This window comes from Platalea leucorodia (genome assembly GCF_965183815.1).
Source record: "Platalea leucorodia genome assembly, chromosome: 1".
NCBI classification, from domain to species: domain Eukaryota; kingdom Metazoa; phylum Chordata; class Aves; order Pelecaniformes; family Threskiornithidae; genus Platalea; species Platalea leucorodia.
In genome coordinates, this window is record NC_138823.1 from 94,218,941 (window position 1) to 94,245,132 (window position 26,192).

The following is a 26,192-nucleotide window of genomic DNA, read 5'->3' on the forward strand; positions in this document are numbered from 1 at the left end:
GCAAAGAATGTGGTCTTGCTCTTCCCCTGGTGCCTAGAGGCTCTCTGCCAGTCTGTAACTCTCTGAACTCACTCGGCATAAGATCAGAAGAGCAGCCGCTCAGCTCCAGGGCCACAATAGCGGGGGTCGAAGCGGCACTGCCTGTCTGGCCGTTCCCTAGCTGTTCCGACAGGTTACCTGCATCATCAAACCGCACCATAACTGAAGTGTCAGGAAGTAGGAACGTAGGCTTTTTCCCCACCCAGTTATATTTTTTTTTTTTTCCCACTTTAATATTTGGATGGAAATCATTAGTATCTTCTAACATAAGACTTTGAGGTGTCTTGCATTGTATTTCATGTTATGTCACCACTGTATACCAAAGTAGAAATGGATGACTTGGACAAGCTTTCTTTTTCAGTAGGAAAAGAGGAGAAGTACAAGTTTGTAGTCTCTGTTTTTGCCATGAAAGAGTTTAAGTAAGCCACTAGTTCAGGATGGGTATTCCTATTCCTGTTCTATACTCAAACCCTGTGTGCGTTGTGGAAGCATTCCAGTTTCCTCTTCCCAAATCTGTATGAGGAATGCTTACGTAGCTGTTATCACCAGCAAAAGCATTGAGGCAGAATATTCCTGAGCAGTTTTTCAAGTGGTCCTAGGGGAGTTAGACTAAACAAGCTGAGGCAATCGAAAAAGTCCCTCACTAAAGCTCTGAAGCCATATGATAAATTGTGTATCACAGGTTAATTGCTATAATTTTTGTGTAGTAAATAAAATAGAAATAATTTCCTTTTAATCAAAAAGAGCAGCATCAAAGTAGGTTTTGTTGCAGGCTTGGACAATACAGCTAAATATAACAGTTTTCTTTATGCATTTCTGTTTGCTCTATAAATCATCAAGTTAGGAATGGATTTTTGCGTCTCCTGTTCTAGAGTTCATCTGTTATCTCTGCAAGGTATCTGGTTTTTTGGATGAGAGGGATGGCTTCCTACTTGAAAAGGGCATGTCCTTAATGGGTGCCTTTCAGTATTTAAAGACGTCAGTAGAATTTTGTGCCCAGTAATCGATGCTGTTTGTTACAAAGATTTCCTGCTAGAAAATAGAAATACCTTCCTAGTAGTAGGGATCTTTCTCTGAGAATCGTATTTTCATAATCTGTTTTAGAAGGTTGAGAGAGGGAGAGAGGATAAGCAAGACTATTGCAGTAACTGCTTTTTTTGTCAATATATTGAGTTTGATTCATGAGTTTGTTTTTATTTTTTAATTTAACATGTCTGGCTTAATACCTGAAGGTCTTTTTACTCAGTCTCTACTAAAAAATTTTTGAAGGCATATTTCTCCATAATGACTTTCTTATTTGGGGTAGCATTTTTGTTAAGATATTCTTAAATATAGTCTCGTGGAAAAATAGTAGTTTCATTTTTCTAGCTGTATGTTTTTTTAAGTCCAATAACTTTACTAAAAAGTGAAATAACCAGAACAAAAACAGTTTTAACGTATTATAACCTTTTAAATAATATTTGGACAATTTATATTGCATTACTCTCTATAAAATGTATTGAATTGTACAACTGAGTAACAAGGTAGAGGTGGAGTTAGTCTGACAGTTTGTGTTTGGTTTTGATTTGTGTGTTGTTGTTTTGGGGTTTTTGTTTTGTTCTGTTTTTTTTTTTAAGACCTATGCAAACAGAGCTATGCAACATCCTAATGACAGGACAGCACAGTACAACACCTGCAGGGTGTCGCATATAAGTTCTAGGATGGGTAGTTGCTGCTGAGATTATAAGAATAGTAATCATTTAACCTCACTGTTGAAAACCAGGCAGTACATTATGATAATGTGCCACGTATAAACCTGAGGTGCACACTTAAGAGAATCTGTTGTCAACAGTCACGTGATTTGGTAATGACAGACATACCTGTATTTTCCTTCCGTCCTTCCAAACTGTTCTGTTGATGTTCCATTCGGTTAAATGCCACTCCAGTAAATGTTACTGGTCTTCAGAGATTCTCCTAGGTATGTGTGATCTTAGCTTACATGTGTGGTCCTCATTCATGAGGGGCTAAGCACTAGGGCTAGTAAATAAGTGGTAGTCCCATCCCATTCCCATCTCCCCCCCCTCCCCGCCCCCCCCCCCCCACCTTTTTTTTCATAAAAAGAACGAAAAGGAAGATAAAGATGCGGGAGAAAACTGAATTGGTCCCATAATTGAAATGAAGTGGGCTGGAGGATTTACCAGAAGGAGCAGCCTGGGTAGGAAAAATGAAATAAAAAGGGGAAATCCCGAGACTAGCCTTGCAGTTACGTCTCTTTTTCTGTAAAAGAGTTCCCTTTCTGCGGGACTAGCATGAGTGGCATGAGTTTTGGTACGAGGCACGAGCCTCTGTCCCTGCAGCTGCTGCTGTCTGCCCTGTCTGCTCTACCCCGGTGCCTGAATTCCTCTAGCCTGTGGGTCCCACGTGCAGTTGTAGCATGTGCATGTTAATACTTGTGACATAAATATCATCTCTATTTGCAGATAAGTGAGGCATGGTAATTTGTTCAACTATGTGTATCAAAGACTCTGGACAAAACAAGTCCTCTGTTTTCACAAGAAGAACAGCCTCTAAAAAAAAATCTTCTGTATTTGCCCCAATTTCTGAGCTGTACGATATTGTCCCTGGTAACTAAAGGATAGCTCACTGTAAGTAAGAGATTCTCACATATGCCTTATGCTAAGCAAGCATAATATCAATAAATATCAAATTGATAAGTTTTGTAAGGTAAACACACTGTGTTTATACAGCATATTTAAACATGACCTCTATATTCAGAGAGGGAAATCCTATCCACGTTGAAGTTGGTGTCAAAACTTCGCTGGATCCAGTGCTGATTGTCAACTGTAATAAGTCATATTCGGATTCTTGTGCATGCAAAATACGTTATGAAGAACAACTTTGGTATTTTAAAACATCTTTTATGAGATTAAAGTAACAATCTGAAGTTTAAAGAGAGGAGTTTCCAGTCAGCAGTGAAAGACTGTAAGCTACATAGCTACAATACAGAATTACACAACAAGAGTATTTTTAAATCTATCTGCGCTTCACAAGTTATTTGCATGGAGGTTGCTCACTTGAGCTGTATATCTGTCTGTGTCTAATGTTTAATTTTCCTTTTTAACAGGTAGAGAGAATTGTTGACAAGAGGAAAAACAAGAAGGGAAAAACAGAGTATTTGGTGCGATGGAAAGGATACGACAGTGAAGATGATACTTGGGAGCCAGAACAGCACCTTGTTAATTGTGAGGAATATATACATGAATTTAACAGACGCCACAATGAAAAGCAGAAAGAAAGCACGTTAACCAGGACAAACAGGACCTCTCCAAATAATGCCAGAAAACAAATTTCTAGATCTACCAATAGTTCTTTTTCAAAGACATCCACTAAATCTTTAGTTATGGGTAAAGACCATGAGTCAAAAAATAATCAACTCTTTTCTGCCACTCAGAAGTTCCGGAAAAACAATTCGCCATCTCTCTCTGGAAGGAAAAATATGGACCTTGCAAAATCAGGTATTAAAATCCTAGTGCCCAAAAGCCCAATTAAGAGCCGGACAACAGTTGATGGCTTCCAGAACGAAAGCCCAGATAAAATGGACCATATAGAGCAGGATCAAGAAGACTCTGTAGCACCAGAAGTAGCAGCAGAAAAACCAGTGGGAGCTTTATTAGGACCTGGTGCGGAGCGTGCTAGGATGGGGAGCCGACCAAGGATACATCCATTAGTGCCACAATTGCCAGTGCCAGTACCAGCCACAATTGCATCAGCATTAACAATAAATGGAAAAGGTACGTGTACGAGTCGGTCATTTTTGTGTACATTTTTCATTTGACTGATCTTTTTTGCTGTTCAGATGCCAACAAATTACCCACTCTGTTTCAGCCATGTTAAATCAAGTCTGGAGAACTCAACTTTATTTTACATAACTATATGATTACAAAGCCATTTTGAATTTTGCCAGCTTTTGCTTTCCTCACAGACATTCAATGGTATTTGTGTTTTCAGAATCACCATAAGATACATCTGTGTTTGCTTTGACATTGTGTGGTACACATATTCCGTGTACCACTTTCAGAGATTACATCATTGATTTAAGTTTCTTTAAATAGGTCAAATTTGTTATGAATATTAGAAACATAAATTATGGGAATAGAAGAATGATGTGAACAGGGATTCTTCGTAACAGTATACATATCTGTTTTGTTATTAATATTGCCTGGAAGAAAACCTGTGAGAATGACTTGCTTAAAAACCAAAGGTGATAAGTTTTGTTTCAGTGAAAATTTGAGCCAGTTGTGGAGATACATATGCCTTCTGCCTGGATTGAATTCTGTCTTCATTATATTTTATCAATATTTTGTTGTTTATACCTCATTTGATATTGAGAGCTTTTTTAGGTTTGATGCCTGGTTTGCTAATATCTCAGTAGATGACAGTTTCTTCAACTTGTACTGTAAAATTTGTGACACCAGTGAAACCCAAACTGCTTTCGTGAGAGGAAGCTAGCTGTTCCCACCCCCCCCAGCTGAGACCCTCATTTAAGACTTCACGGTCCTTATTCTTGCGCCCTAAACTTTTGTTCTTCCCTGACAGACCCAGGTTGTTGTGTAGTCCCAAGTGTTCTCATAAGCATGCCTTTGAGGCTAAATTTTCAAGTGTAATACTGCATCCTCAAATAAAACGCAGCTGGTAAAATCTGAAGGTATGCTATTGATGATGGCCTGCTGGAAAAATTGCTTGAAAACCAAGGACTGGGCCTGCCAAAAAACACACTTAGAGACAAGCTATATAGGCAAAAAAAAAAACATGTTGAAGACTTCGGGAGAGTTTGTTGGATTCCCCACTGCTGCTTGCATTCAGATTATCTGAAAAAACAGCTGTGGTGAGAGAGGTTGCAAAGCGGTGGACAAGGGAGGAACACACTCCTGGAGCTGCGGTGTCAGGTCATGGACCAACCCATTTTGCTGCAGATGAACTAGGTAACCATGGTAATGCACACACAGATGCCAGGAATATCTCTTCCTTTGCATGGGCTAAAGAAGGAATGCAAATCTCAGAGGATGTAAACAAAGCTGGAGGGGAAAATGCAAGAGATGCCAGTATGTGAGTTTTCTGAGTAGGTGAGGTAGAGGAGTGTGTTTGCATGTGTGATGGTTTTGTGATAATTAATATGCGTTTTGGAGTATGTTATGTTCCTAGTGAAGTGATTGATAAGCGCTGCCTTCAGCGTCCTGTTTTTTGCCTCATGGCATTCAGAAAAAAATTAGGACACAAAGGCCTTCCTTGGGTAGATCAGCAGCCACAAATGATTAAATCATTCCCACCAACCTTGCACTCTGGTAATAGTGGTGCATCCAGGGCCCAGTTACAGGGCATCAAGTGGAAGTGGAAAGACCTGCCCAGGAATGGTAGTGACACATAAAATATTAGCTGAGGTGCATTTATCTCTTTCACCGAGGTGTTACAGTTCCCTCAACTGCCACCACCTCCTTCAGCTCTTCTTAGGCATTTGTCTGGGCAACTAACATTGAAAGCTATCGTCTGACCCTAGGGGTGATGGCAATATGAGACTTCTTCTCACCCTTAGGTTTTCACGAGATCTTAAGGTGTAGATCAAAAAAAAGGAGAGCCAAGGAGATAGTCACAATATGTGGTTGCCCAAAACTACACAATATATTTCCACCTTCTATCTGCTGCTGGAGAGATACTAGTTCAAGTACATTAACTGAGGCTTTCCTTCTTTGTCCTGATACACCACTGCCAATCCCCAAGCTGAGCTGTGGAGTCTGCTGGGAAACGGATGCTAAATATCCAAATTTATTATGGCTTTGCAGGCAGTTACACTCATCTATAACATTTTTGGGGGTAACATCCAAATCACACAGTAGTTCTTGGATTATAAAACTTGGAAACAAAGCTGCAAAAGAAAAATACTTTGCGTCTATATCTGATATCAGTCTGTTTTCCTAGCTGCTTAAGATTTCTTGGACGGATATCTTTCTCACAGAAGCCCAGGCTCCAGCTCATCTGTTCTGCATGGCCAGAGTGGACCTTTATTTAGAGAGAAGCCAAGAGAGGCAGCCCTGTCTCCTAGAGCTAGCCTGGCCTTGGAGCTTCCTGAGCTGACACATTCTCCGTCTCTTCATTAAAGCTGTGCTCTTCTCCTTGCTGTTTTTATTTTTAACTTCACACTGCTATTCATTAAAATGTTGTAAATTGATGCTTGCTTCCCTCCCTCCCCTGCATGGTGTTGTCATGGTCCTGGATCCTGTTTCGCTCCTTACTCAGGACATTCCTTCTGTCTTAAATGGACACCTCATCACATTTTCAACACCACCTCGGGAATCATACATCATGAGAGCTATCATTGTACAGAAACGCCATCAAATTCGTACCCTCATTGCTGGCTCTTCATATGCACCAGATCTGACATATTAATAATACAGATGATAGATCTGGCATTTGGAGCATTCTTTCCAAACTTCCCACCTCCTCCACATACACCTTCTGTTAATTTTAAGAGTTCCTACTTCCACATGGAGGATGCTGTCAGGAAGACAAAAGCATGTTTTGAAAAATAACTTTTTACTTGAGCTGGTTTAGGAATTTTTTATCAAAACATTTTTGTTGGAAAAACCCAGTTAGTCAAAACAGAAACCACTAATTGGAAAGTATAATTTTGAAAGATTCCAGAAAAATACATATTACATTTCAAAAACTTTTTTGACAACTTTTTTCATTAAAGCTGATTTAGAATTTGATTTTTTTTAAGTAATATTGGAAAAATCATTTACAATTTTGATATGAAAACAGTGTTCCTAATTTTGAGACTATTGCTATGACTGCTTTTGAATTGTGTGACTCGTGTTGGTTTTTTAGTCCTAGTTGAGGATAATGAAACTCTTCAGCGTTTAGTCTGTTCTTTGTTTGTTTTCCCCAGTCTTGATTTTTTTTTCTAAATTTCATTTTTATAATAAGAGTACACATCAGGAAAAAAAACCTTGTATGCATAGGAAAATCCCATGACTGCAATTGCTAGGAAATATTAGTATTATTGTAGCACTTAGTTGTGCTTTTCATGACACAAACTGCCATGATGCAGTTCTTGCTCCAGAGTTCCTACAGTCTCAGAAAAGGCAACCAGCAAATATTTATACAAATATGCAGGGGTACCAGGGGAATAAAATAACAGTAATGTTGCTCTGTGAGTTGGTGGTTTCAGCACACTAAAATGTAGCTGCTGTCCAAAGTATATTTTTTAACAAAGAAAATCATTGTATTGAATGTTCATATTTTAAAGGCTTGGCCTTGAGAACACACTCAATGGAGTAATATACTACATACAAGTCTAAGAAGGGTGATATATGGAAGAAGGGGAAATCGGTCACTGAACGAACGTTGCGGTGGTTCTGGTTTTTTGAAATATGTGGTGATCATCAGCTGTTACTAAAAGTTAATAGAAGCGATCCTTAAATAGATGAATGAAACAGAAAAACACAACCAAAGAACAGAAATGTTGTGGAAAAGGTGTTAATGGCACCTACAAGCAATGGATATTACTCAAAATGAGGCAAGACAAAAAGTGGCCTTATGTCTAACAATAGGTTCTGATACCTTTAAAGTTTTTGAAAGCTTCCTTCATCAAAATTGAATAAAAAAATAGCTTTGAAATTTTATTGCAAATGTTTTAGGCATAGTACACTCATAATATTCAGGGAAGTTCTTTTTAATAGAGTACACAAGAAGTAGAACTGTAAAGGGAATCTAATCTGTCAGTCACACAAGGCTAGAGAGTTGTCTTGCAATTTTAGAAAGGACTAAAAGACGGGATTGATGGTTCACCTTCTGCAAAACTTAACCATAAACCAGGTGAATACCATTGCTTGGCAAATTCTAGTTGCCTTGCTGTATTTTTTTTTTCTGGGTCACCCTATAGTTTCTACAGTTTTTATTTAGCTAACGATGTCCAACATGTGGATGTAATTGAGAATAAATGCCACAAGAAGGGAGGTTTTGGGCAGAAAGGCATGCTCAAAGTATAAAATGGGCAAGAACAGCACATCTAGCTGCATATGTTGTTATAATGAGAATAAGGCAGGCTGGTGGCTGGCATACGGGAAGAGGAGAAATACAAGAAATGCAGTGAATTACATCACTTGTTAGACAGACAAGCACCGCCAGTGCACGCGGTGGCGGTAGCATCTCCCTCCTTGCACCTATTATTTCAGATGAATAACTTGCAGGAGCAGTAGGCTGTCTGACAAGACAAAGATGATTGCAGTGCATCACCCTACAAGGAACAAGGATGTCTGCTGATTTTTCAGTTGGAGAATGGTGCTGGTTTTATCTCAAAATAATGGTATTAGCACCAAAAGAAAAGCCAGGCATCAGGAAAAAAATGATTGAGCTTAAGTTCTGTTTGTTACCTGTTCTCTCCCTTACCCAAAGCAGTTTATGGGATTAAAATCCACAGAATCAGAAAACCAAAAATCCACTCCAACGCCCAAGGAAAATAGCGTCCGTTGTTTGCTTAAGTCTCTGATAGCTTTAGTCTCAACACGAAACGAGCAAGCATAGAAGTGCTTACGGAGGCAACTGGCACTGGGGAGAAACATACATTCTCAATACAATGCCAAGCTGAGCTGGAAGGAGTTCAGCTGCTCCCCGTTCCTTAGGGTGAAGGGAGCTCGCCCAGTTCCCTCCCAAATTCGCCCAGTTACTTTCTTCCCTCTCCCTGTATGTGCCCGGGTGTTGCGCATTACGTGAGGAACAGTCCAGTCACCCGCGCAGCTCGTTAGGCCACCCTCCAGAGCCCCTTGGGAAGAGCACAGCACTTGACAAAGGTGTGTTGGGTGTGCACCACGTTAATTGCCCAGGCAGAGCACAAGCTGTGCATATAACCCTTGCAAAAAGCAAGAGGAGAGTTGCAGCAGCTCAATGCTGTGTGAATTAGAGCGGACAGTACAACTAAAGGAAAGTTGGGGTGATGTGTTACAGTTTGTCAGATTTCTTTTTGGCGTCCTGGAAGGACAGAAGCAGCTTTGAGCCCTCCTTTTGTTTGTTGTTGTTTTCGTTAAGTAGTAAAATGTGATGCCAAAAAAAGCCCTAAGACAGGAACTTCCTTTATCAGTGTGTTTGTACATTGCACTTGGATGGTGGCTTGATCTCTGCTGAGTGATCTGGAAAGCAACCAAGTATTTTATTAGTGCAAACAAAAGCCTATGAAATGGGTTAAAGTCTCTTGTAAAGCCTGCCTAACTTCTGAAATTACTGGTTAAACTTCCTTGTGAAATGCAGCAGTGTGTAGTTTTGTGTCTTTTCTATGGTGTATGCATTTAGCAAATCACTAAGAGTAAAGGGTAAAACAGTTTTCATTTAATCAACCTTAAAGACACCTTTAGGGGTTTTTTTCTTCAGAAGTTGCATTTCATTTAGATTCTATTCTTTAAGAGTTCACATTATTACTTCCCTTACATACCGTATTGCAACATTTTCCATCTGTATTACTGTTAAGTCATTTTCAAGTTCTTCAACTTCTTTACTCTTAACTAAAATAATATTCTGAATTGTTGCCAATTTCTTGTTTATCTATATTTTCTGACTTAATGTAAATGCAAAAGTGTTAAGTAATATGGTAAACTGGGTGGTCTGTATTATGCGGAAAATTGATCTGTTATCCCATACTGTTCTGGTTTTTGTCTCCTGTTGCTTGTGCAATTTCTGGTACAGATTATTGTTACTTTATGTGGTGCTCCAGGATTGAGAGCTTCTTGTGAAAATCTCTCATCTCCAAGGCCATATTGGTATATGTCAATAGATTATCATAATAATATATCAGGATTTAAGTGCGGGGTTTGTTTGAGTTTAAAGGCTGTTTTCCTGAGGACGTAAGGCATAAGTGACCAGTTTCTTGCTTCTTCTGCCTTCTGCCATCCTCCTCCACTTAGAACTGGGATGTCTCAGTTGGATGCTACATTGGTGTAGACTTTTGATACAGCTAAGCTGGTGTAGAAGGTAGCTGCTTTGAAAAGAGTGGTCCCATTCCTTTCCCCCACTTCCCCAACCCCAGGCTGTAATATGGCCTAACCAACTGCTCCTTTAAGGACAGGTTTATTTTTATCAGCCTTCTGGAAGTGACAATGAGGGAGAGGATGTGTCCCTGGGGAGGGAGACAGAGACACGCTTTCTCCGTGTGTTAATTCTGTCCACAAAAAACCTTTAATGGGAACTCTGGATATAATGTATTTAAAAAAAAAATTTGGATATAAAATCTTCAACTTAAGTTGACAGAAAAACTCCTGTTATTTTCACTGAAATTTGTATTACACCTGCAGGCTCACTGGTAAACATAAAGCTCTTAGCTGTGCAGTTCTTCTGACGTTGCATCAGTTTACATGGACCGAGGATCTGGAGTCTAAATCTTTCTTGACTACGCAGCCATTACATCCTCCTACAGTACTTGTACCAATATGAGACAAAAGTAATTTCTGAGGACACATTTGTCATACCTGCTGTGTCAAAACTTAGGAAAGATGAAGCACAACAAAGCAAAGGCTCTGTTTACAAGGCTTGCTTTCAACCTACTTTGCATGCATCTGTGCAGAGAAAATGTGGTGAAGATCAGACTGAATGATAGAACAAAAGTGTTGAGCTAGATTTTTTTTTTCTTCCACCATTGTCAAAATTGTAGAACTTCAGAACAGCTTTTGATAATATAGCAGAAATGTGAAGCACAATCAGAAATCGTCATGCAGTGCCTTTTGCAGTTGTGCCTGGCAGAGTAACCAGCAACTTTTTTTGTCTCTTGCTGTTTCAATTTCTAAAAAAGTTACATCTCCCATCTCTGTTAAGGCTGTGAAGTGGATGCAATGCATGTTTGCTAAGGAAACTGCATTATGAATCTGTGTTCTCTTGAAAGATTAATCTTAATAGGTTGATATAAAATCTATAAAAAATGGACCAAAACAATCATAATGTGGTTCAGGGAAGATTTGCCTAGATCACATTATCTACTTAAAATAAAAAAGGGAGATGATGAGAGTATAGTTAAATCTTCAGTCAAGAAAACATCCTCATAGGGAGGCTGTTACAGGTGGGATAAAATATCATAGAAAGAATTAGTAAATAAACTGTTACAGGTTTTTTCCATCAATGCTTGTGAAAGAGAGAAAATTGTTAGATTCAAGGAGATGCAAAACTGAGATTTAAAAAAAATTTTTTTTAAAGCTAGCTGCTTGGATAACAGCTGGGAACAGCTTTGCACGTTACAGGTGATCACAAAAATATCTTTTTTTTTATAATGAGATCTAATGAAATAGCCAGATTCTATATTGCCCTGGGATAGCTGTACTTCCGACCAAGCCAGAAAAGTTGCAGCACTCAAACTGGCATATCATGATCTAAAACTGCTGCTATGAGTTATTGATAATAATACAGCAAAGTACTATTCTTGTATTTAAAAGAAAGTAAATACAGAAGTTGTACATTTGTGATGCTGTATGCAATTTCTCAAATCAACAAAAACATCTAAATTATCTGCTGTACATACCATTTACACTGTAAATGTGTTTAAGAGCACGCACTAAAATGCATTAGGCCACAAATTATCAAACAGTTAATTCTGTTCTAGTAAGTGTTTTCTTAATTTTGCAATCTCAGAATGCATAAAATCTTTTGGTTTTATTTAGTAAGTATTTTTAATTTAAAATGCTTTAAAGTTTGTTATATTTTAGATGCCTTTAAGAAACAAAGGCAAATCATAAACACGAGTGCTTTGAACTAAAATATTCTATGTTTGAACACATCTGAAAACCAGGAAGTTGTAAGATTTAACATGGAAGAAGAGGAGGAGACAGAGCATCTCACCATTGTATTAAGAGTTCTTTGAACATCTCAGTGAAACAGTGGATGAAATAGTACAGATCGTCATTTATTTTCTTTGAAAATACTCCTTGAAAGAAGCAACTAAAGTAAGTAGTTGTGCTTCAAAAGGCTGCTAAGAAACTGGCTGGGAAGATGGAAAACAGAGTACGCTTAATGGTTCATTTTAGTTGTGTCAGAAGGTTAACAGTGGGATGTCATAAGATTCTATAATAGGATCTGTGCTTATTTATATTTATTAGTGATCTTTAAAAAAAAAAATTGCAGTGAGCAGCAAAGGTACAAAACTTGCAGAGAAACACTTAGTTATTTATTCCTTAAGATATAAGAAAATAGAAACTTCAGAGGGACATATCTAAAGCAGGAGGCTAAGCAAAGTGATGAACAGCAGGAAGATAATTTGAACTGATTGTTTTCCTTGCTGGCTCCTAAACAGAGTTTTTAGCCCAGGATGCAGATAGGAATACCTAAACACTGCTGAGGGTAACTCCAAGAAGACTTGGCCTAATATCAAACTAAAGAACCTCTCAAGGTTTTTCTGTTTGTCACACCCATTTGTCAATACTCTTCCATCAAGTTTGGCGTATAATGAATCTGTAGATAATATGTGTTGGCTGTCATAATGTCTTCCATTCGTTAGCACTGCTGTCCTTCAGATTTCAACTTTGATTGCTGTATGGTTTTTACGATGGGCTAGAATGAGAGGGAGTGGAGAAACTGGCTGGCTGCCTTCTCAGACTAGCTCCCTGTGACAGGTGTCCGAGTGGACTTCCAGTGTATACGCAGTTCGAGAATCTAGGCCAAGCTATTGATGAAAGCTGGTGCAATAGGAACAAAGAGGGTATAAAATAATAATAATTAAAAAATCATGTATCTGTAGGGAATGCTGAAAAGATTTCACGTGATTATTTTAGAGAAGAAACAAATTATAGACACGATGAAATCATGACTGATGTAGTTGGAAATTTCAATTCTCGAATTGAATGAATAAGACAAGGGGACATCTAAAGAAATCAAAGAGTGTCAAATTCAAAACAGAAAGATAATAGCTTTTGATATACCTTCCATTTAGTCCTGAGAACTGCTTGCTAAAACATATTTGAGTTCAAGAGATAAAGAGGTAATGACCATTTAAAAGAATTGTAGGCATTTATAAGGATAATGGGAATAAACTGTATTTATAGGAACGGTATAGTTTTACCAAGAATGTAGGTTCTCTTGCTTTAGAAGTAAGGAAGCTTTTTGTGACATACCTGGAAATCGTAATTCAGGGATTTTTGTACCTCTTTCTGCATTGTTAGCCATTATTATTTATGGAATAACTCACTCCTCTATTATTTATGAAATTACTTTTATACTGTGCAGACGTTCAGAGATTCTAATCGTTGTCCTGTTAGGATATTAGGACAGGCATTGGAAAAGCAGTAAGAAGATGGCTCTGGTCTGGTTCCCTACTGAGATCCTTACTGTGAAGCACCTTTCCCTACTCTAGATCCATATATGACATCCTTTAAAAAATGCTTAGAGAACTGTGTAAAACAATCATTTTGAAAAAAAACATACCACAAAATTTAGATGCTTTATGTAAAAAATACTGATTTTTCATTCATCCTTTTTTGTTTTGGGATAGTCAGATCAAAAACCCCTCCAGTGTAAACAGATTTACATTGTTACATTGTATTCTCCCCTCATCCCTTGGTTTTCTGGACAGATTTCAAATTCAGTGGGCACTTTTGAGAAATACAGGAATGAGTGGAAACCAAGCGTAAATGCAAAGCTAATTCTTATTTTACCAGGCATAACATTTTATTGACATAGGTAATTTAAAAATAATTTTCAGCATATGGAAAGAATATCCTGCTAGGGCTTCTCTTAAAGTTGGTGATTGTCTGAAGATGTATTTGCGGCAGTGCAAGGGCAACACCCTTTCACTAAGGAATTCAAATATAGGGGTTTTTTTCTTATATTAGTAGAAGTAGGAAAACTTCATATGGTCATAATGGGTATTTCAAACAATTTACTGTGTGTTTTGTGATTTTCTGTTTTAACTTCTGAATACAAAGGATGACAGATTATTCTGCGTTCTTGAGTTTAGAGAATCATCTATTTTTACTTTCTGTGCATGTGTAGGCAATTAGCTTGAAAACCTGTTTTAAATACTTAAAAGTTTATACAAAACACAAGTTACATCTTTGATTACCATTATTGAAAGCTAGTGAGACATTTTGTTTTCTTGTTTCTTTGTGTCGTGGTTTAACCCCAGCCAGCAACTAAGCACCACCCAGCTGCTCGCTCACTCCCTCCCCCACTGGGACGGGGGAGAGAATCGGAAGAGTAAACGTGAGAAAACTCGTGGGTTGAGATAAAGACAGTTCAATAGGTAAAGCAAAAGCCGCGCGCGCAAGCAAAGCAACGCAAGGAATTCATTCACTCCTTCCCATGGGCAGGCAGGTGTTCAGCCATCCCCAGGAAAGCAGGGCTCCATCACGTGTAACGGTGACTTGGGAAGACAAGCGCCATCACGCCAAGCGTCCCCCCCTTCCTTCCTCTTCCCCCAGCTTTCTGTGCTGAGCGTGACGTCATATGGCATGGCATAGCCCTGTGGCCAGGCGGGGTCAGCCCCCCTGGCTGTGCCCCCTCCCAGCTTCTTGTGCATCTCCAGCCTTCTCAGTCGGTAGAGCATGGGAAGCTGAAAAGTCCTTGACTGGTGTAAGCACTACTTAGCAACAACTAAAACATCAGTGCGTTATCAACGTTATTCTCATACTAAATCCAAAACTGCAGCCGAAACCAGGACACTTTGCTTTGCACGTTGACAGTGCTTTTTGTTCCATCAGCTTTATTGGATCCTTTAGAGTCAGTTAGGTTGGAGGGATGTTTTTAGAAATGACCTTTCTGAGCACAAACAATGGAGCAGCAAAAAAAAAAAAAACCTTTTCAAATATGCGAGAGGGAGAAAAAAGAAATTTAGACATATTGCTTATCTCATGTCCTTCTAGGAAGTGGAAAGTTTTCCATTTTAAAAAAAGGTAAAAATAAATAAATAAATAAAATCTTACAATTAATTAAGAAACGTGTATTTTCTAATACCTATACAGTGAGAGAATGGGTTTTCTCAAATGATCATGTAGTATAAGATAGTGATGATAGTAAATGGAGTGGCTGCCCAAACTATGGGTCAGGATCCAGGACCTATTCTGGAATAAGAACTCTGAAATGAGGCGTTTCTGAACTTGATTTAGTTCTGCTTGCTGTTTCTGCTCTTAAGAATCAGAGGAAATGTTTGTTTCAAAGGTTGTGTTTCTCCTTCTGGAATGCTAGATTCAACAACTGTTTAGATGTCATAAAGTAAAGCAAAAAAGTAACAAGCATATTATGTTTAATGATCTTTGAAAGCAATGAGTAACATTGTTCAAGCATAACTGTCTTTAAGACACATGAGAAATCAATGGTATGATTTTTTATTTTTTTTTTTTCAATTAACGGTTTAAATACCTATTGTGTTTATTGACTTCATGGGGAAGTGCTGATGCTCTGCATTTTTGGAAATCAGATTTCTTTTGATTTCCATTTCCAAATACAGATGTAGCTAGCTAACAATAAAGGCTGAGCTCTCAGTCTTCTAGTAAAGTAATACAAGCCAAAACAATCAGTATCCCTGACCTTTATTTTTTGGCTTGCTGCGACACTTTGAGGAAGAAAATGGGCTTGTTACAATGGTATGTTAAGGTATTTTGCTCTTAAGTCCCTTCTGTTCTAGTATTAAATTTTACTCTGGCGCAGTGGTCATCTTCAAAAATTCATTATTCATCTTGTTAAATCATGTCATAGTTAAGGGTTACTCTTTTGTTGGTGTAGTCCAGTTTGAAATGTCATCTTATAATTGAATAAGATATATTAGTAGATTAGTGATTGATGCATGAAATATTTAGAAGGACTCCATGCTAAATTAAATGTTTTATGCATACCAATAATACACAAATTTGTTCAACAAAATAATAAAAGATATAATTGCAATTGTGTGAGCTTTCTTTTTGAAAAGACAGCGAATTCTTATAATAGAGCTGGATTTATTCCCAGCTTTTTAAAAATTATTTTGTTTTCTATTTTCAAATTCCTGTTATGAAGTCTGTTACCAAATTAATTTATATCATATTTGTTTTAGATTGTGGCAGGTGAAATTTAGGCCCAGTGAAAGTAACACATCTCTCTAGATTCTTTTCAGTTAAAGTGTAATATGAATAAATTATTATTGCACTATTGTGTATTATAAATTGCAAACCTAGTAGGATAATGTAATACAAATAGGCCATATACTTACATATGTTCAGGTTAAAAAGGGTGAGGGTAATACTAAATAAAATTTATTTCAGGATAAACCTGTATAAAAGCCACTCAGTGGGTCTGTAGTTGACCTGGCATTAACATCTCTATACTTTCGCTGTAATTTTGTCTAATATTTTAATATTTAGCCAGCATATGATCTTCCAACAGCTTAGTTAATCTTGATGATCACATTTTCAAATGTTTCAGTCTTTTACGTGTTGATTTTTTTTAATATATTTTTTTAATATACTTGTGCTCACTGGTTTCTCTGTCCCCTGACTGAGCCCTGCTGTGATCCTAGCACCATCGCTGAGGCACTGTACCGGCTCCCCCCTGCCCGGGGAGGAGGGATCAGCACAGGAGTGAGTTTGGCAGCACTGTGTCAGGGTTAGGGAAGGCCCTTGGGGAGGCTGTTGGAACCTTTGGATGAAAACTGAGATATTCCAGCACCCCTGGCAATCCTCAGCAGTTAAAGAGGATTTCTGTTGGGCACAGAGTGATATTTATGTGATCGTTATGTGATTGTTGTGTGCTTTTACAGACCTTGTTTATAGGTCAGTAAGTTCCTTGGTATGTGTCCAGTTTTCACAGATATTCTTGTAATTCTGCTCTAATTGTACTGTGGCTTCACTTAGAAGCAGTAAAAACTTTTTGTAGGGGGTGAAGTTAGGTAGGTAAATTGATTTGGTGTTCGTTTTCTTTACATTTAGATTCTGTTGCTGTGAGATCCTAGGAGTGCTCTGCCCAATGTTTGTTGTACCTCAAATTAGTCTCATTTGCATCAGTCAGATACTGTGGAATGACTGTTTTGATCAAACTGACAAATTAAATACAGTACCGTTTCGGTGATGAAGTTTTTTATACTTAGGCATTTAATTGAGTGGTTTAAAATAAGATCATATATTTTTAAAATCTGGTGTAATAAGCTGAAGAACTGTGAAGAAAACTATGCAATGGAATTTTTGTTCACAGTATATCTACATCCATGGAAAGAAACTTTTATCTAGAGTTAGTTAAGGTGAAGCCCATCAGAGGAAGGGTTGAGAATGGGAGTGTACTCTGTTCTTCTCTTAATGGGGGAACTAACGCCCTCCTCCACCTCTGAATTTTCATCACCATAGTGAATTGTAAGCTCCCTAGTTTGCACAGGGAGTTTTTATTCTCATCAGGGAGAAAAGCCAAAAAGTGACTACCTTGATTTCAGTATTTCTCAGTTATAATGGGTGAGGGGGTAAATTATTTTGAAAAATCTTAGAATCTCGTGAGATACACATTCAGAGTTTGGGTGTTTTTTAGGAAAAAGAGAGGTGCAGATAGGTCTGACTAGCTCTTTCTTACCAGCTAGTTTGCTAGGTTTGCTAGTTTGTTTGTTGTTTGTTTTTTTTTTTTTATAATAGTGTTGAGCTGCTAGTTGGCTTGATTTCCATAGGGTTAGTTATGGAAGAGCCAGACAAGGAGGAAGATTGAAGCTTGGCAGCTCCTTCATATGGAACTATGAGAGTTTAGGGTTCTCAGTCATTGTCTCGGCTATGCATTCCCAAAAGCGGAGGGAGAACACTGAATCAGACTGGCTGGCAATGCTTGGAAATTGTCTGGGCATCCAGTTCTATATGAAAAACTAAAGAAGAAAAACTTCACAAATATGAAAAAATGAAGTTTTAACTTTCCTTGGCAACCTCCAATGATATTTGCATATGTGTTAAGTCTTTTCAGCATTCTGGGTGTAGCAGAGAGGGGAAAAGTAGTGGTGCAGGCTAATCTTCTCAAGGGCACTTGAGTTAGGCAAAATCATCCAAATCATAATGGCTCAGACTCTTCTAAAAATAAGAATTACACATTTAAACAAAACCTAAGTTTTGCTTTTTTACTCTTACCCATGTTCAGGCACAACAAAGTAAAGTGAGAATAAGTCATTGGTAAGAAATGGAGTATTCACACTAAAACCATTTTACATTTACCTACTCGATTTACCTTTATAAATATAAGGCGAGAAAGAGGATGTTAAAATTTCTTACTAATACAGCTATGATTTTGTAAACTTTTATCATTCTTGATCAGGAGAACTTTGGGTACACGTTTCCTTGAGATGCAGTTAATTTGGCAAAAGATACAATTTCTTTTTTCTTCTAACAACCAGCACATAGTATTGATCCCCACAGGCAGGTCATGGGTGGAGATGGGCCCAGAGGATCCATCCATCTTTGGAGTCTGCTGCTCTTTCCCAAAGAAGATGGAGAACCATTTGAGCAGCAAGTGTGGTCCAAGTCCTGAAGCCCTTCCCTTCCCCTTCCCCTTCCCCTTCCCGCTTGTGGGAGGGAAGGCCTAGCAGCAGTAGCAGCTGATCTTGGGTGGGGTTGCAGGGGAGGCATTGAAAAGAAGCTGGAAACACTGGCAGGAGGGGAAAGGGACCTTAAAAATTGGATGTGAATGCAATGACTGCTGAATTTGGACCTTCCTGGTATAGTGCATAACATACAAATTCCTTGAGTTAATATTCTTTCAGCATGCTCTTATTTAAAAAAAAAAAACAGTAAATTGTTAAATTATTGGAAAATATTAAGACCATTCATGTTCTTCATGCAGAAAATTCTAAAATCACTTCAGTTTGTGGGAGTCCCTTATATTGTAATGATGTGTCGTATGAGGCTGTAATGAGAGGATGACTCACTTTTGGTGTACTGCATTGTATTATTGTGTGGTAAACAAACCTCTGTACATCAACACACTTGGATATATATGACTTTCCTATTAAAAGGAAATCACGTAGTATCTATTAAAGGTGGCACACTGGTCTCAGACTTGACGTGTGAAGTAGGCAGGGTCAGGAGAGGGCGCAGGGCTAGGTTAACAGTTGGACTTGGTCTCAAAGGTCTTTTCCAACCTGAACGATTCTATGATTCTATTTCCTAGTATCTGGCTTCCTTCTAAATTACGTTTTGTCTGTATGTAGTGACAACGTTTTCTTTAACATTATATCCTTCCACAAGTCTTTGTAGTGGTTGCTTAGGCTTTGCAATGAGTGGAGATTAAAGGTCATGATTCAGGAGGAATTACATAAAAACATAGTATCAGCTATCAGCAATGTCATACTGAATCCTACAATACAGTGGTTGCATGGCAGTATTATTAACATACTGTATGATGGTTTTTCTTGCCTCTTGTTTTCCTTTGTATAAATACAAAAGGTTGTGTTAGGCACTTCTGACTAACCTTAGGTTGTGGGGTTTGTCCATCAAATGTGCTCATCAGCATGGAGGCTGCAATTTGTAATTTTTTTCCCCCAGAGTTAGAATGCTTTTTTTTATGTAACATTAAAGTCAAAAAAGACATTGAGGTCATCTAGTCTGTGCTCCAGTGTATTACAAGTCATTACATTTCATTTCATCACTTCCTGCTGTATCCTGAGTTAGCTTGAGTTAGCCTAGAGTATTACCAGACTCTGGAGACTAAATTTTTGTTTGTCATTTAATGCTGAATAGCAGGGAGTTGATTAGAAAAAATATGCTCAGATGAAAATACTTGTTTTGTGTGTCATGTTCTGCATAACGTCTTGAGAGGATGCCATCTGCTTCTGAATAAATAAATAAACTGGATTCCTATTAAAAGAGCTTGCTTGCAGAAAAGCAGCTTATGTTTCAGCCATGTACACATAGCCTAGCCCTGGTAATGTGCCCTCCAAACACTTCCTTCTGGCAACCTCTGCTCTTCCCACCAAGACCCATGCAGATTGTTATGCCTCCCTGAACGCCTGAGTATGCTGACAATGAAAAACTGTGTGGGCTGGTTATTAAAACTTCTGTTGAGGTCATCCTGCTAAAGGGCTTGCTTTCACTGTTAGCAATTTCTTCCAGTAGTGTCCTTACCAACTGAGGAAGAGAATAGAGGTGGGCTCAGATGATTCCTTGCTAAACCTCTGCAGCATAAGCTCTGGACTTTCTCTTGCATGTGAACGCTGAGTCGGCATAAGGGGCTTTATGAATATGAGAAATATAGAGGGGTTTTTTTGTTGTTTCTCTTTTTAATAAAAAAGGGTTGGGGTTGTTTTGTTTTGTTGTGGGGATTTTGTGGATTTTTTTGTTTGTTTTTGTTGCAATTGCCTACGGAGTAGAATATGACCAGAGAGATTTTTGAATTTTATGTGTGTCAAGCTGAGCTGTAGCCTGGAAAGATCCCTGTGGGAGCTCCAAGCCCAGGAGGTCCAATGTGAATAGATTTGAAGATAGAAGGTCTCATAAACACACTGCAGTTTTTTTCTTGCATCATCTAGGCTATGAAGTTCTGCAAAAGTAAGGAAAATATTTTAGACTTCAAATTATTGGAATTTGGTTTCAGGAATATCCTCAGGTTCCCTGTACTGAGCCCTCTTCAAGGTGGGAAAGGTCCTGGCAAAAAGAATTGATTTTTCTCTCTAAAAAGCATTCAGGTTGTTTTTCCTGTGCCTTGCTAAAGTGTCTTCTCCAGTTTCGTTGTCTGTTGAATGCAGCTTCTTCAAAATCTTCAGTCTGCACAGCTTCCTTGAGGGGAAGAAGAAATACAGCCACAGATTTCTATTAGGCAACCTAGCCCAAGCCAGCTATACTTCCCCCCCCCCCCCCCCCCCCCCATTTAGTACTGTGGTTAAACATTAAGTAGAAGTGCTTCCTACACCTGCTTGCACAATGTCTTTTTTCCTCTATCTGTCCCCCTTATTACTCCATGGTTTTGGCTGCTTGTTCCTGTGCATATCCTTTATTTATGCCAGCCCACTTAAAGGGGCTGAAACCAGCAGGCACTGGGCAGAGGAGGATCTTGAAACTGGCACTGCTGCTTACAGAAGCATGCCCTAGATATATTTTGAAAAGACTTTTTTCTTTTTTTTCCTGCTAAAAACGTCTGGTAAAGTGGTGGAGAGTAGTAAAGAGCTTGTTTCTTCACTGCGCAAAAGCCCATATTACAGTGAGTAGAGATACAGAGATAACTCTGAGGTCCCCTAATTAACGATCTCTTAGATGCTTATAACCCTGACGCAATACACCAGTCTGCTACCCCCCTCGTAGAAGCGAGCAGTGTCACTAAGCAGCTTCTTCAAATACAGGCAGTATGTAATCCATGAACATAAAAACCTCTGAACTGAGTTTTACAGCAGTGGAAAGATTGCTTTATAACTCAACAAAGCTAATACAGAGTCTTTTTAATGATTATTTCCCTTAGCCATCTCCACTCTTTGCATTGGCAGCTGTGTCCCTGTGGATGATAAGAATGGAACTAACTGACTTGAAACTTTGCTTCAGCCAAGAAGTTTGTAATTCAGACCCAGCAAAATGTGGCCTGGGCCATTGGTCAATATGACTTTTTGGAACTGCCTGATGAAGGAAGATGCCTTTTGACTTCATTAGACTAATGTCATAGCAGGTCACAGGAAGACAGAAGCTAAACAGATTTTAAAAGGCAGTATTTAACAGAAAAATATGTCCCTATTCTTTACTCAGCTCTATAATAGGAATAATTACCAAGATCTAGCAGGTAATCCAATGAACAGAATACATTGCGTTGCATTTGGTTATTCAAAAAATTATGTGATTCACTCTTGTGCTTAAGGTCCTATTTTTTTGTTTTGCTTCTCATCAGACATTTGGATATCCTCTTGAAGGTTGCTCAGGGCTTGTTTAAAGTATCTGCAGGGATCGAGATTCCACGCCTCTTGGGGACGGTTGTTCCAGTGCTTGACTACTGCATTGTGAACTTTTATTTTTCTAACCTAATATCCAATCTGAATTGCCCTTGTTACCACTCATTTTATTGCCCTTCATCCTTTAATGTGCACCTCCAAGAATAAGCTGATTCTGCTTCTGTACAGCCACACCTTAGGGAGTTAAATACGACACGATTAAGATCATCAGCTCTCATTAGGTGCTTCTTTCTAATGTGTCAGGCCATCCTGTGTAGAGTGCGGGAACTAAAATCTGAATAGTTTTTGCCTTTCCTTGTTAACTTTCAGCATTGGAAGTCTGATTTTGGGGGGAAAAGGCGGAATTTCTTAGTTCTGGGAATCTCCCACCTACCGCATCAAATAGTCAAATTAAGCTTGTAAACTGTATTCAGCCTTGTTGTTGTTCAGTATTAGTTACTGTTTGAATAATTTGATTATTTGGACCTGTAGCCTCACAGTCTTTGTTACAAATTTGGAGAATTTGAGAAATCAATAGGGCTCCTCAAGTAGATGCTGTTACCAGATGGGAATTCTATGGTGTGTGTTCTGGAGTTGGTTTAAATCTCTTAGAGAGTTAAGGCCCCCATTGGCTCTGTCTTTAGTGGTATGGATTTCTACCAACAGCTTCAAACTAGCAAGATTGTATGTATTTATAGTAAGCCTGTTACTCAAACACATTTTCTCCAGTTAGAAATACCTAACATCTTAAGCTTAGGAGCTGTGTAGAACAACGTGTCACTGAAGCAATAAATATTGGCCTCTGTTCAAATTACAATAGCATTGAAACCCAAACTATAGATGTGGAAAGCAGATTTTTCTTTTTAAACCTCAGGGATGTTGTTGGGGCTGCAGCTTGGACTAAAAGAGATGTTGACGAGCTTAGCCCATCCTCGTACTGAGGCAGAATTGAGCAAATGTTTGTTTTCCCTGACAGGGGTTGTATAACCTGTTATTAAAATACATCTGTAATGGGGATTAAACCATCTCTAACTCACCTTCCATGCTGCTTTGATTAGAAAAGTCATCTTCCTTTTCTTTCTCCAATATATTTTATGATACAGGTTAAGCCAATTCCATTCAGCAGTGATTCTTCCAAAGAAGAATTCATATTTGACTTGCTCACGCTGTAGAACAGCTCTCAGATCTCTGTACTGACTTCTTCCAGACTAAAAAGACCCTATTCCTTTCATCTTTCCTCAGATGTCTTGTGTTTAAATCACTTGTCATTGTTGATCAGCTGTGGACAGTCTCTTTAGGTATGGTGCCCCAAACTGCATCATTTCAGCAGATACTTCACAAGTGCTTAGTGGAATGTATCATCTCCTTGCACCCAAAAAGTTGCCTTACCAATGTGCCTCAGAACTGGGCTTTGCCCTTCTTTCTTACATCACACTGTTAACTGGTGTATACTTTGTGACTGATTATCACCAAATAAACTTTTCTGTGTTCTGCTTCATAGTCTGTTATTCTGCTGTTTTAGGGCATGTTTTATTTTTCTTCCATACAAGTGAAAATTCATTTTTCAAGCTGTCTTCCAAATTCAGCAATATAATTTAGAAATGTGAAAAGCTTTCCCTTTCTGAAAGCTTGCAGTCCTTTCAGTTTGATGTGTAATCTGTTCATTTCATAAGTATAGTTTCTCTTCCATTATCAAAGTTGAGTAAAAAATACTGACTAGAATTGAGCCCAAGGCAGACGTTTGTACTTGAAAGGTATTTTTAGTTTGATAGTGTATGAATAATAATGTTTCTGCATGTGTTTGTTTTCAACTATTCGTATACCTTGCTTCCCTCACCTCTCAATGGTTATTACCCTTAGACAATAATTTCTTACCTTGTTAGGCCACCAGTGCCAAAAGCATCTACTCCATCTTTTTCTTTCTCCTCCCCTTATCACTAGGTCATTTACTTGATTTCAAGCAACCCGTAGAGGTGTGTTGCAGGTGTGGGGGGTGGTTGTGGTGGCGGTGGTGGGTTTGTGTTTTTGGGGAGTTGGGTGGGTGTTCAAAACTGGGTTGTCAAGAGCAGGAGCCAAAATTTTATTAAAAAAATAACAGCAGTGGTCCAAGTGTATTTACAGGTGGAAGTGTAATACTTAAATGGGTTGGGTTTTTTTTGCATCACCTCCCCCATCTATTCCTATAACCGCTGTCCCAGTAACCCTCCTGATCTGTCACAAAATACCTTTTTCTGCTTGTCTAGTCCAGCAGCTATGATTACCTTCCGAGATTTCCCAACCTTGTTTTGCTGTTTCTCAGACTTAGGGGTGATGTTAGCACCTGTGACACTTTCTAGATTCTGCAGACCTCCTCATTTTACCCTGGTGAAGCTAAAAAGGTGCTAAAGACAAGTCACACGGTTCACAGCGAAGCTTAATACCCTATTTGCATCTACTGCACCAATATATATTCCACTACGGGAAGAAAATGTATTTCCTCCTCCTTCTTGTTTTTGTTTTTTTTTTTTTTTTTTTTTTTCTTTCTTTCCCCTCAACGAGATTGCTAGACTGTGGTTTTGGTTTTTCTGACTGGCACCAGAAAGGCCCAGCATTTCACTGCCTCGGTGCAGGCTGGGCTGCCCTCACTGTCCCACCTTCCTCTTCCCTAGCCTGTGGGCTGTTAAGTTGTGGCCCCCTCTCCCAGAGATCTTTGCATGCCCTCCCGGTGAGCTGTGTGGGATGTCAGCCTCTGAACTGCCCCAGGTAAGGTTTGTTCATCCCTCTTATCAAACGTGACCTGGGGCTGCTTTAATTTATGACTGCCTCGCATTTTCATCAGGTTTTGTAAATCAAAGTGCGTGCTCTTCCTGAATCAGCTACAAATTTGAAATGTTTTGCCTATCAGATTTTAAAGATCACTCTGGAGATTAGCAGTCCAAGATCTGTAGATGTTGTCTTTACAATGTATTGCTTGCTCAGTCTGGTCAGGTGATGTCGTTTGCATATATTTGCAACACACGGCAAATTCACGTCTGTCTGCCTTTTTTTTTTTTTTTTTTCCTCCATACATACTTTATTATTTTAATGTTTTCTGGAGTGTTGGACTTTATTGGTCTGATTTCCTTTTGGTAACATTAACTACATGTTTGGACCAAGGAACTCTGTAATTATAGTCATTTTAAGTATTGATTTTGGAGAAGGAGTGATTTGCAGTGCATCTCTTTTCCATGGGAATCCTTCCCAGTGTTTGTAGCGCACCAGCTCTTTTATTGCACAGTGACTTGCAGTTTCAGTAGTTGACACTGCTGGATCACTTGCACTTTCTGTTTCATTTCTAGCTCCAGACCTTCCAAAAAGTTATGCACTAGTTGTTTGAATAGTTTGGGTTAATGCTTGTTCCTGCTCATACCACAGTCACAATGCTTTATTTTCCCACGTATTTCCCACTCTTTGCACTGTGACTTTGTGGGAGAAAACAGGCAGTTTCTTATGTTTTGCATGTGTTTCAGGTAGTGATCCTCATCCTTTTTTTAAAACAGTGCCATAGTTATTTTAATCTCTTTTTCTCTGTGAAGGTAAATGATTTATGAATCACTTAGACTCTAAATACATTAATTAGTAGCCTTGTTACTGGGCTTCAGCTCATTGAAATCAAGGTTTGCGATTCAGAGGGTAGAGGGAAATACTCATTCTCAAAATATCTTATAAATTTATATAATACTAGAAGATGTACTGACTGGATGACTTTCATAATTTATCCAATTTTATCACTCCTACCTTGAAATAATACAAGAAACTCAGCATCTAGTTCCATATTCTTTGCTAACTGTACAGAATTATGGAATTTTTTTGTGCTCAAACAAAATACCTGGTTAGGATTAAAAAAAAAAAAAGAAAAGTGTAATGGATGAAGTCACTAATTATAAATTGGCAGAGCTTCAGTTAAGTGAGTTTCTGCTAAGAACTTTTCCCATCCGGGCTCTGGCTTCCTGTCACGAGCTTAAAGAAACAGCATGAGCATCCTAAAAACCTGCATGGCTTTTTGTCCCACATGCTTTTCACGTAAAGACTGTTTTTGTACACCTATGTAATGCCATAAGCAATGAAGCATTACCTTGAGACTTCCTTGAAAACCTTTGACATTTACTGGTTTTAAACATATTCTAGAAAGTTGTCAAATCTAGCCGGTGTTGGGTTTTTCTTGTTTGCAAGGTAAATATGACCTCAAGCTTTTTAAGAACCAACTTCACAAGGTCATCACTCAGAAGGATTAGAATATTTTACAGTTAAATATAATGACAAATTATCTGTGTTTAAAAATAACTAGCAGGTTTCGTCC

The 26,192-nt window shown here is 38.5% G+C and overlaps 1 protein-coding gene across 1 annotated transcript in view; it reads left to right on the top strand.

Moving 5' to 3' along the window:
* The window catches only part of CDYL (chromodomain Y like), a 106,550-nt gene that overhangs the window by 44,768 nt on the left and 35,590 nt on the right, over nucleotides 1-26,192 (top strand). The window contains exon 2 of the mRNA XM_082306556.1: nucleotides 3,143-3,809. Coding sequence (XP_082162682.1) covers nucleotides 3,143-3,809 — 667 coding nt within the window. The remainder of the gene's footprint in view (nucleotides 1-3,142; nucleotides 3,810-26,192) is intronic.